The 12,447-nt window shown below is 43.6% G+C and overlaps 1 protein-coding gene across 1 annotated transcript; it reads right to left on the bottom strand.

Annotated features, from left to right (window-relative positions):
• Positions 1 to 484: 484 nt before the first annotated feature.
• Positions 485 to 12,447, bottom strand: dera (deoxyribose-phosphate aldolase (putative)). The gene is made up of 9 exons (XM_080887934.1): positions 12,236 to 12,447; positions 6,419 to 6,516; positions 6,060 to 6,207; positions 4,889 to 4,984; positions 4,662 to 4,796; positions 4,241 to 4,369; positions 1,930 to 2,042; positions 825 to 974; positions 485 to 755 (listed from the first exon to the last, which is right to left on the bottom strand). The coding sequence occupies exons 1-9, from the start codon at positions 12,264 to 12,266 to the stop codon at positions 699 to 701; spliced, it is 957 nt and encodes a 318-aa protein (XP_080744060.1). The 5' UTR covers positions 12,267 to 12,447; the 3' UTR covers positions 485 to 698.

The raw sequence follows: 12,447 nt of genomic DNA, 5'->3' as shown, positions 1-12,447 counted from the left end.
TGGAGCTTCAGTATAAATGTTTAATGAGGCTGTGATGTGACAGCTGACACACCTACAGCCAACATAACTTTAAACTAAACTCAACTTTACACTCTGCTGCATCTTTTACAGTTTACCAACTTTTATAATAATAATAATAATAATAATAATAATAATGGATTGGATTTATATAGCGCTTTTCTAGGCACCCAAAGCGCTTTACAATACCACTATTCATTCACTCTCACATTCACACACTGGTGGAGGCAGCTACAGTCGTAGCCACAGCTGCCCTGGGGCAGACTGACAGAAGCGAGGCTGCCATATCGCGCCATCGCCCCTCTGGCCAACACCAGTAGGTGGTAGGTGAAGTGTCTTGCCCAAGGACACAACGACCGAGACTGTCCGAGCCGGGGCTCCAACCAGCATCCTTCTGGTTACAAGACGAACACCCAACTCTTGAGCCACGATCGCCCCCATTTATAAGAATAAACAGGAAACAAACTGTTTTTCCACTCCGTGTTTATTTTATGAAGTGCGATTGTTAAATTATAACAAGTAAAAAACTTTGATCTTCATCACATTCTTCGCTTCAAGCTTTAAATTACCAGCTGGGTTATTCATCAGGACACTGAAAGCACCTTGAAGGAGCAGCAGATTTACGAATGAGGCTCGTGTGGATCTTCTGAGCTTCTCTTTAAAACGTGAAGCAGGTGAATTCAAGCCATGGGAAGCTCATGATACGCTGCATACTGTCCAGTCACCTGATGATAAATCTGTCCAAGCAAAAACATCTGTAAAAACCTTGTGTAAAACAAGACATGTCACATCTACTGCGTACCCACCTGCCTCTCAATGTCAGCCAATAGGCTGCTGGCTCCCAGGCGAAACAGGCCGGGACAGAGCCAATCATCACCCAGCTCTTCTTTGATAAGAGTCAGCCAAACCAAAGACTCTTCAGCTGTTCGGATGCCCCCTGCTGGCTTAAAGCCCACCTAAAAGAAGGCATGCACACGTGTGTCAATAAAACACACAACACACTTGGAGCACGATGACACATCTACAAAGGTGGTACTTGGAAATACACACGCCTAAAAAATGTTACGTGCACATGCGTCAACCAGCAGTTGGACCCATGTGACCTCTGTGGCTGTTTACGTTCCTCCCTCTGCTGCGACATTATCCACTCTGCCAGAGCCCGGCTACAGACTCAGCACCCGAGGTTCCATCTTTGGTGACTTCAACCCTGCCAGCTTTCACACAGTAGAGCCCCTGGTCCATCAGTACAACCCTGTCCCCCTGCCGGCTTTCACATGGCAGGGGGACAGGGTTACTGATGGACCAGGGGCTCTACTGGTCCACCAGTACCTACTCAGCTCAGATCGCCACGGTTTGCGGGGTTTTCCATTAGGTCACAGTACCTGGTACTTTTTCAGTAGTAGTTGTTTGTCGCAACACTGACAATAAAGTTCTGAAGGCAAAAGCAGGTCAGAACTAACACGGTGTAACTAATAAAGAGTGTTTTAATCTGAGGAACTTTGCTTGAACCTGGTTCCACAGCACTAAAATCAAAACCGTCCGTTTTGACACTAAATACAGAGAGCACACTGTGGCGAGCCTCGACTGGCCTACGATTGGTTATTGATGTAGACGCACGTCATGGTGACTCAACCTGTCTTGCAGCGCTGCCATGTAAATGTTTACATTAAGATTTTTGCTGCATCTTAATGAAACTGAGCAGAATTAAGTTCCTGCTGTTTGATAAAATGCTTCTCATCTACTCGAGTACTCGAGCTGCTCATACAACACATGACTCCACATTCATGCAAGTACTTCTTTCCATGTCAAAGACTTTCCGTCCATCAGTCACAGTGAACGTGATGCTGGTTTCATGAACATAATAAATGTAGTAACTGTTCTACAGTCAGTGAGTGTTCACGCCCACTGTACCTTGTGGCCCGTACTCATGAAGTAGTCACGGATGGCTCTCACCATCACTATGGCAACAGGGTAAGTAGCATTGACAGCCTCCTTCCCTGTAGACGTCTTGATGAAGTCTGAACCTGCCGTGTTGGAACAGATGAGATGTCTTCAACAAAAGCACGTACTGAGGTTATGTTGCATCGCTCAGCTGTCGGGTTTCGACTTCAAATTTGTCCGACGGGACGACAAACGGCTCGAGGCCGGCGTTCCCATGCAGGTCGACTGCACCGACAGCGCGGCCGGAGAAAAGCGTAAGCTGCTGCAACAAACGACAGCTTAATGCTCATCAATAAAAATCATTATTTCTTTCCTCGCCTTCCTTCACAGCCAATTATATTTTATCAGCTAGACTGATAAAAATAGAAGATGAAATGACGCAGTTTAACAGATTACCCACAAACTGCAGGGGCAGAAAAAAGAGGCGCCGCCCTCCTGCCTCCCTGAGTTATAATGACCGTTCATTACCGAACAGAACAAGATGGAAATTTTACAGTTCATTAAAGACATGTTATATGTATTTTTTCAGTTTCTCTCCCCTCTTTCTCAAACTGGCGTAATCCTTAAGATTCGTTATACGGAGTCTTAATTACCAGATAATGGATAACGGTTATTAAATGTGGGTGGCGGTAATGAAGCTCTATTCATTTGCGTGGGCAGGGAGATACTGGCGGGGAACGGCGGGGTAAAAAAGGCTATATCAGAGATTAATAGGTAAAATTATCATTCAATTTCAGGAATCTCATATGCAATTCATAGGAACAAGAGGAGATTAAGGAGCAAGTGTGGTGACAAAAGCAATGTATTTTAATGACGATCTCTATCAGAGCGCCTGACAATTTAGGTCTGTAATCGGCTTACTGTGTGTGTGCACGTGTGTGCCTGTGTGCGTGCACGTGTGCCTGTGTGACGGCTAGTTAAGCACGCTCGCGTGTGTGCATGTGTGCCTGTGTGCATGCGTGCGTGCGTGCGTGCACATGCGCCCGTGTGCGTGCGTGTCAGCAATTTTTGTTACATGGCGTAAATGTTTCTACATACGCTGCAGGTATGCAGGCAGTGAGTGCAGATCAGCTGTTATTAAAGCAGAGTTAGGAGCAGATCAACATGCTACTGTCATACAGCCTGTGTGACCACGTGCTTCATTTGACACGACAGAACAGATGACCAATGAAAACACGGGTCTGAGATCCTGTGTATCAACTTATTCTGTAAGCTAGTCTCAGTCATTTAACAGCTGTCAGAGTGAAGAGCCTGGAGAGCGAGTTTACACTGGAGGCCTTTCCTGCTGCGAGCCCAAAGGGCATCTGTGACTCTGCCGAAAAATCTTTATGATTTCACACCTTTGATCAAAACCATGAACCCAGCGTTACGTGGACATGAAGCCTGCATGTATAAAGGCTCATTTACATCATGGAGCCCTGTTCTCAACAACGGTCATAGACGTAACTGTGTGATACGTGTTTAAAGTTTAGTCTTGTGCAGGACACGACATCACCGGGTCGGCTCGTAGCTGCTAATAGTTCCCTCCATCTCTCTGTTGGCAGAGCAGAGAGCAGACGTCTGCAACATGCAATCATTTAATGGAATAAAACTGTCTTTCCCCCCAAACATCATAAGCAGCTGCTACATGTGCATCACACTACAAACACAACATTTCTTACCAAAGCACGACTGGGAATCCCAACATCAGCAAACTCTCAGAAATCTCTGTTAGACTCCCCCCCCCCCCCCCTCACTCATTTATACAAACCTGAACATCACAGCTACAGACAGACTTTCACATTTTAGTGCAGCGAGACAAAGAACGACGAACAGCTCGAGCAACAGGAAGTGAAAGTGGATGGGATGCTGTTGCAGCCAGAGGCAGTAAATGACCCCACACACAGTGGGTTACTGGTTCTCTCAGCAGTTAGCAAATATAAACTACAGCCCAGTGACCTCACACTCTGTAGACGCCGCTAAACATGTCGTAAAACCTTAAATCGAGCTTCACAGACTGAGTTGCATCTGTAAAAGGCCTCCATGGAGTAAAGAAGCTTCATACATGCAGCGTTTCATTAACACAGTGCTTTGTTATTACATCCACAGCCCAACCTGCTCGTCTTTAAACTGAAATTACTAACAGAAAACAAATATAAAGCTGGAACCATGCAGTTTTTATTTTATGATCAGCTTCACTAGAAAGTGTAATTAAACTATCAGATGAACACACACACACACACACACACACACACACACACACACACACACACACACACACACACACTGCTGTGAGACTGACCAGCCATCATGGCGACCATGCTGGCTCTGTAGACGTTGGTGAACGAGCCGAGCTCTCCGACAGCCAGGATGGTCTTCATGTGGGCGGGGCCACAAGCCTCCCGAAACTGACGGATCTCGTCGTACATGGCTGCAGAGGGAGACACGAAACTGAAATCACTTGACGTGTTCAGTGCACGCCCATGTGTGTGTGTGTGTGGGGGGGGGGACGACACTGAGGGAGGGAGGCCTCACCTTCTCTGCTGCCCTCATGACGCAGACAGAAGTGACAGGAAACGGGCGGATTACTGGATTAGCCGATGGTTTGTTTTGTAACTGGCATTTCATCACGTATGAAACTCTTACTACAGGCTCAGACATCAGTATTAAACACACAGATCCTTCCATACAACCACAGTAACGACAGTGAGGCTGCAGCATACCTTCCCACTGTCCTGTAATGGCCAGCATCCTGTTGATGACGATGTCGATCTCCGTCGCGCCGTCACTCACTGCTATGCGCACTTCCTGCAGGCGGGTCTCCAGTGGAGTCTGGCCAGCTGGGAAGCCAGTGGCCACTGGGAGAAACAGATAACACAGTGGAGCCCAGGCAGCACAAGCCTTTCATTTTCTATATTACACACACAGGGTTGCCATAGCTACGACTTACCTGAGGCGACAGGAAGGCTGGAGTCGGCTGCTTTAAGTGCTCCGACAGCATCAGTCACACGAGATGGATACACACACACCGCTGCTGTTGTCACGCCTGACATCAGGGATCAGAGCAAAGAAGAAGAAACGTGGTGATAAACTGGCCTGTGGCTCCCTCTGCAGGCGGACTAGTGTCTGAGCAGTCTGGCATGCTTACTCATCAGGTAACGATGAACAAATAGGATGATAAAACTGATCAATGAGATCATGGTAGCAGAAAAAGGTAAATAAAACATTTGAATTCATGCGGTTGTGAGATGTTAATGGTTCAAAGCCTCCTGTGTTTGACTTTGTCTGTGAATAAATGAGCGACAGCCGTCCTCACCACCAACGCTCTGTTCACACTGGCTTTAAAGGGAAAAAGCAGCTGTGCGTCTTTGTCAGAGCAAACTGGAACATGAGCGCGTAACCACAGTGATGTGTAACCCTGTTCTGCACAGAGACGTGGACACTAATAAAGACCAACACTGTGTGTGCAGAGTAACGCACGTTTCAAACATTATGGGATTAACGATGAACGTGATTAAACTTAAAATGCACGTGTAATATCTTTTTATTTCATCCAGTGAGCCCGGTGTTAGAGGCTCTCAGAGGTTCTTTTAGAATTAATGACCCGTCACGTCCCTGATCTGGACTTTGACTGGGACGCAGCAACAACGGTTAATGGTTATTTTGTTTCTCAGCAAACAGGAAAATCTGCTTTTAAAGTAAGGTTAGTTTTGCCACACACGACTTTTTGTTTGTGTTAAATAAATAAATTTCACGGCTTTTTGTTGATGCAGGATTATATTTGTCCGATGTTGCGACCTGTGATTTACACATTATGTCCTGACAGGTGAAATCGTAACATGGAAACAGCCGTTACTTGTTTCTCACGTGATGCCGACGGGATTTTGCTGGCATGATTTGGGAAAACTGCAAATGAATACAAATTTGTTGTGATTCCTTTTACACTAATGATGCTCAACACAACAATATTCAAAACAGCAGAGAGACGTTGAGAATTAATACTAAGCACCACTGAAGCTATCGTGACAGGATACGCTAGCTCATTATTTACTAATAATTATTTTATGACACTAACGCTTGTTTTCATTTGATCAGTTTTCCTGACAGACGTGAGGGCGGACCTTTGTCGTGCATATCAAGCTTCTTGAGCAGGTCGTATCGAACTGGCTGGATAGCTTTCAAACAGAGCCTGTGCACGTTGGAGGCCGTATCGTCTCCGGCCAGAGTGGTCAGGTCGATCAGGGTCGCGGCCTTCAGCAGCCACGCAGCCTGCAAGGACACACAAGGAAACAGCGCTCAGAGAAGGATACACCGTGAGACATGTTAAAAATGTAGCCCTGAAACCCGCCTTATAGTTAATACTGTCTATGACCACAGAGGTGTGCTTACATGTACGTACACATAAATGCATTTTGGTGTTACAAGTTAAGACAGCGTGGGCTTGTTGTCATCGTGCACCACAGCTTACAGCACAGCTCACCTGCCACTGTTTCTTGGGGATCTTCTGTCTTTGGATAAACTGAGCCCTCTTCAACACAGCCTGTGTGTTCACTCTCACTTTGGATATCCTTTCCAGGTCTGTTATGAACACAGAAGAACAGAAACAAACTCACTTTATTAAAGTGGCTGAAACACACAGAGAGTATTGTGATATTATTCTGTTATCATATGTTACCTTATATATGTAATCAAAGTAGTTGAATTAGAATACTGCTGTAGATCATATTATACCCTTTAATATAGAGTGTGTGAGCTGTATGTAGTTTAGTTCTCATTATACTTTTGAGTTAACAGAACATATTTACATATTAGTTCATTAGATAAATGTGCATCACTCTGTATCCTTGATCTGCTGGGAATGTGTTACACTGTTTTCTTGACATGCTTAATTGTTGAATCATGAAGAGAAGGAGACTCTGTGTCTAAGACAGGGGAGATAGACAGACCACATTCCATACCCCCACCTTACAGAAAGCAGAGAAACAACTGCCGAGGTCATAACTTAGGCGCTGTAACAGAGAAAGAATGTGATGTTTTGGCTTTTACGACTAGATGGGGGCCACTAGAGACTATAAAAAGCTGAGCAACCCGTCACCATTTTGAGACTTGCTGTGACCCTCTTCAGGCATGTCTCCCCATCATGATGGTCCTTATGCTCTTAAGTATTGAATTGTATGGAAATAAATGATTGTTGATTGAGCATAAATACACCGAGTATTGTCCTTCCTTCAGCCCAAAGATTCAAAGAATTGGGAGATTTCAACAGTATTTCAATCAGATGTCCTCTCGATACCAGAGGCAGAGATCAAAGCAGCACAGAGGGACGTGAGCATGAGGTGTCTAAGCACAACAAACTGTTGTATGTGAGGCCTCTTATCTTTATTTATATAATGCCACCCACTTGCTGCACATAATGTCCTCTTTGTAAATACTCATTCACTGTATATAAAGTTCTGTCTCTCTTTTTTGCACAGTTGAGGAGCGTTTCACTGCGTGTTATATCTGTATAACTATGCACGTGACAAAGAAGCTTGAATCTTACAAAGACTCACAGCTATCTGCCCCAAAGAGGAACACCAGAGAGAAACCAGGAGAGTAAGTCAGCTTTGAGCCATACAAGGTAGAAACTCAGCATCAGGGGAACAACATGAGAACAGCCGCCAAAGGCTGGAGACTCAGTAATACTGGAACAATCTGGTGTTTAAGTCTGACGCCATTAGTCAAACGAACACTGCAGCATCACTGAGAGTTAAAACTGTCTAAAGTCTTTCATCTTTAATAAAACGATCAGCTTTGCTGCTTTACCAGGTGTAACAATTAAGTTTAACATCCAGGCATCCATGAAAACAGAATTTATGACATTTAACAGAGTTAGAAGTTAGCAGGAAGTTAGCTCGCTAGCTTCCACCTAAACATGATATAGCATGTTCTGACTGAGAGGTTTCTGAAGCATTCAAACGTACAGCTCTGTTATCACTTCCAACATAAATGAAGACAGAAAACTAAACAGCAGTGACGTTTGTAGGGTTACTGAGGTTGGCTAGCTGCTATATAATGATGTGCTACGTGTGGCTAGCAACACAGCTATGTTAGCATAGCATAAACACAGTGAAGCTGGAGGTTGAATGCTAACTTTTTTTCCACTCGATAAAAGTTAACGTGAGGGTTCCCGATGGTTAGAGATAGGGCTGCTCAATTAATCGAATTTTAATCTCGATTACAATCTGGGCTTTCAACGATCATTAAAAGTGACTGAGCCGATTATTAGCCCCTCCCTCGTGCTTTACTCTCACACTGCTCCGTGTGGCAAATCGAACGCACCTCTCTGCATTTCGAACACGCGTCACAACAATTAAGAGCAGCGGTCTCCAACCTTTTTTGTGCCACGGACCGGTTTATGCCCGACAATATTTTCATGGACCGGCCTTTAAGGTGTCGCGGATAAATACAACAAAATAAAACTAGTACCGGTACCGAAAAAAATGAAATTTATTCATAACACACGTGAAAAGACCGAGGAAAACCGAGTAAACGATAAAGACGATAACAAAATAACGCTGAAAACCGATAAAAACCCTGAAAACCATACATTTCACACCTGAGCCTCAACTCTCGCGGCCCGGTACTAAACGACTCACGGACCGGTACCGGTCCGAGGGTTGGGGACCGCTGATTAAGAGGACCAGAGGGAAGCTCGGAAAGCTAAGCAGAAGTTATTTGGAGAGGAGAGTGACTGCAGTTGGTTGAAAAGAGGTAAAAAAAAAAAGCTCCAGTGGTGTGGAAACATTATGGGTTCAGTCAGACGTGGATCAAGTAGACACAGTGTGTAAACTTTGCTACAGTGTCGTAGCTGCACCACAGAGCAACACTGCAAAGTTCACTAAACATTAATGTTTACATTTTTCAATTATTTTTTATATTGCAAACATTTGCACTGTTATCAGTATTTGCACACTATTTTATATTATTTTTTGACAATCTTTAAAGTCATTATTCAACACATTGTTATTGTTAAATAAATATCATCAAATAATCGAGATCTCAATGTCAGTGAAAATAATCGTGATTATCATTTTTGCCATAATTGAGCAGCCCTAGTTAGAGACAAATGCAATCGCATGGCAGGATGCTGTAAACGGACCAAACTTCAGTCAGGAGAACAACTGAGATAATCCATCCACAATATGAGGTTAGTCATTAATGTACTGCAACAACATGGGAATAGAGCAGCTGCAGAGAATTCAACATTAATGAATCAATGGTACAGAAGTGGAGGAAGCAAGAAGAATGAGCTGAGTAAAATTTGACTTATCTGACTGTTTTGTTTTGCTTAAAGTGCCTTATGGTCCAAAAAATACGGTAAGTCTTAGAGTAAGTTGAGGTAAACCATACAATGAATAGTTTATTCTGAAAGACCTCCGTTTTTCATCGTTTGAATATTTATTATTGCTCATTAATAAGACCAAAGTATTTGTTATCAAAATAATCGATGGAATAATCAAACTTATTTACTCAAATAATCAATAGCTGCAGCCCTAACATGGATGGCTTCAAGCTGTATGCTGGGAGTGAATGAGGCTCTACAGAAACGACATGAGAATTTCTTTCATATTGGAGACGTGCAGTTGGAGCAACAAAGAGACAAAAAAATGGTCAGAAATGAGGGGATTGTACTACCAGTAGGTGACACTGCAGACTGAGGACGGCTACAAGTACCTTAGAATCTTGCAGGTGAATGGGAACCATGAAGAGGAGCCGAAACCACCAAATACCCAAGATCTTGGGAATGCTCGCTCTTGGAAAGAACAAGATCCGGGCAATCAACACCAACACCCTGCCTGTACCCTTCCATTAGAACTAGGGCTGCCACGATTAGTCGACTATCAAATTCGTCGACGACTAATTTAATAGTCGACGCGTCGTTTGAAGCTTTGTAAGAAATAAGTAGTAGGATTTAAGAGTGTAATAACGCACTGAAACAGAAGATGGCAGGACTTAAGATATTTTCAGGCGAGAATGTAGCTGTGTAAACCTCAAATATCTGCTCAGTTTATCAAGACACCGCATATTTTCAAAAACGCTCCGACGTTTTCGGAGACGTCTGTTACCCACCAGCTTGATAGCTAGCCGGGGGCAAGGTCACTAGAGCCGTGAGAACACCGGACCCCACACGTGTTAGAAAGCCTGTCTTTGTCTACTCAGGTTAAACATGATATATGAGTCACTTAGATAACTTAAAAATGTTATTGTTTGGCTTTTTCAGTGTTTTATTTGTTCCTGAGTAAATCGGTTTGGCTGAGATTAAAGTTATAGTTTTTACACAGCTGAATAAACGTCAAGCAGACAGCTGATTATCAGAAGTGTGAGATGCTCCAGAATTTACTCCGGTGTCCTGTTATATTTTAGATAGCAAGGAGTTTATTAAACTTCACCGAAACAATCTGCAAATTTCATTAAAATTTAATAAACTATCATCTTGTCTTTATTTTTAGTTAGCACAGACCTTACACACTTAAAGCTGTAAGCTAATGATAGTTATATAAGAGCAGATGCTGCTGGTGCAATAAGCTGTACTTTTTACGTCCAATGGGTGATGATCTGATTAGTCGACTAATCGCAGAAATAATCGGTGACTAGTCGACTATCAAAATAATCGTTTGTGGCAGCCCTAATTAGTACCTACTAAGATCGACTCGCCATGATTCGCTGCGATTTTCAGGGTTTTGCAGTTGGTCATAGTACCTGGTATGAGGTACTAATATATTACCTGCTCACCTGGGGTTACAAAGTGATGCAAGCAGGTACTAAAATGTGATGTCATCAGACTGCATGCCACTGATTGGCTAGTCAGTGGCATCACTCGGTGAGTCATGAGAGCGTCTTGTTCATGAAAATCAAAAGCACCATTGTTGAACCCAGGCAACAAAGGAAAGGCTACAAAAACAACGCCACGGTCCCCGAGTGTGACAAAAAGACACACCGAGCAGCAGGTGTATCCTCACGTCGACGACCTCCTTTCTTGTAGTGTTTGTGTACCAATTACGTCATGGGACAATGGTCACGTTGCTATAACAACAACCACACACATTAGGTAATGGAAACCAGTCAATCTGAGTAGGTACTAATGGGAAAAGGGCTTAAGTGTTTTCCCTTATGGTAGTGTCGGATTGTTTTCTGTGGCACACCAACAGTCTGAAAGAATGAAAATGCTGAGTTTTTCATCAGTCGTTGTTTTAAACATATTTGTAGAGGTGGGAAGTACTTAGTTACTATACTTAAGTAGAATTTTCAGGTATCTGTACTTTACTTGAGTAAATGGTCTGTCAGTCACAAGGGCCTATCAAATACAAAGAGATGAAAGACACAAGACAATGAAATGTATGCATAATGTATAGCACCATAGTCAGGTGTCTATAAGCTGTGCTCATGTTACTTTAGCATGTAGCACTGCAGAAGAGCAGCGAGCATAAAGAGTAACGTGTTTTTTATGTCACATAATTTCAGATGCAACTTTTCCATCAGCTCAACAAATGTCAGAAAACACAAACTGTTAATGTGACCGCCAGGTTAACCTGTGACACGTCTGGATTCATTCTGACCTGATCTCATGTTCATACATCAGATACGACCTCTGTGCTCATCCCTTACAAATACACTAGAGTACAGGTGCAGGTGCCTCACAGGTGACTCTGGTTGGACTGACAAACATCCACTCTGAGCGCAGGTTACTTAAAGTGTACTGTGTAGATGTTGAGGTGGCCATCGTCAAATCACAGAAGGAGTGAGTGGGAAGAATAATAACAGCAGGACATTTGTGGAAATATAGAATATAAATCAACTTTGTCATTCTTTAAACTTTTGTAGTGTCACGAGGTAAACCCACGTGCTCTTCTTTCTAGTCCGAAACAAACTGTCAGCAGACCGCAGTGCTGTGTTAGGTCTTAATCAGACCTCATGAGTATTCAATTACACAGTAGAGCCAGCTGTCACATGATTGCTCAGTAAAAACTAGCTACACGTCGGAAAGCAGGATTAAAACGCTTCCTTTGCTTGTTCCGGTTCTATTTGTTAGTGTGCAGTAACATCCGTGCTCTCAGGGTCAGTCACCTCTAACTGCTTCACTGACTTCACCTGTCCTAACTTAGCATCGTACACTCAAAGTTTCAGCGTGAAATCCTGCGCAAAGCAAAATGACGACGTGAATATTCCTTGGTAACAAAATCATCGTGCTATTGGGTCACGGTAACGTGGGAGCACGATTACTGCGGACGTTCTGCCCGTACATGCGTTTACTTACCGAGCGTCGTACCCGGATTTCTGGGTGACATGTTTCGCCACAGAGAACGCTGTCGTTTGTGAACTTCGTCATCAGTCGCAGCCAAAATACGTATGAAGTGCGCTCAAAATGCCCGGATGTGTTCTTCGTAGGAAAGTCAAACGCCAACGAGGGTAGAAGTTTGTGTGTGACAAAAGAAACGGAAGATATTTCAGAGCGCAGCGGCATGTGGT

Source organism: Rhamphochromis sp. 'chilingali' (genome assembly GCF_963969265.1).
Source record: "Rhamphochromis sp. 'chilingali' genome assembly, chromosome: 7".
NCBI classification, from domain to species: Eukaryota; Metazoa; Chordata; class Actinopteri; order Cichliformes; family Cichlidae; genus Rhamphochromis; species Rhamphochromis sp. 'chilingali'.
Note: the sequence above shows the minus strand (reverse complement) of the source record. Positions and strands in the feature narration are given on the sequence as shown.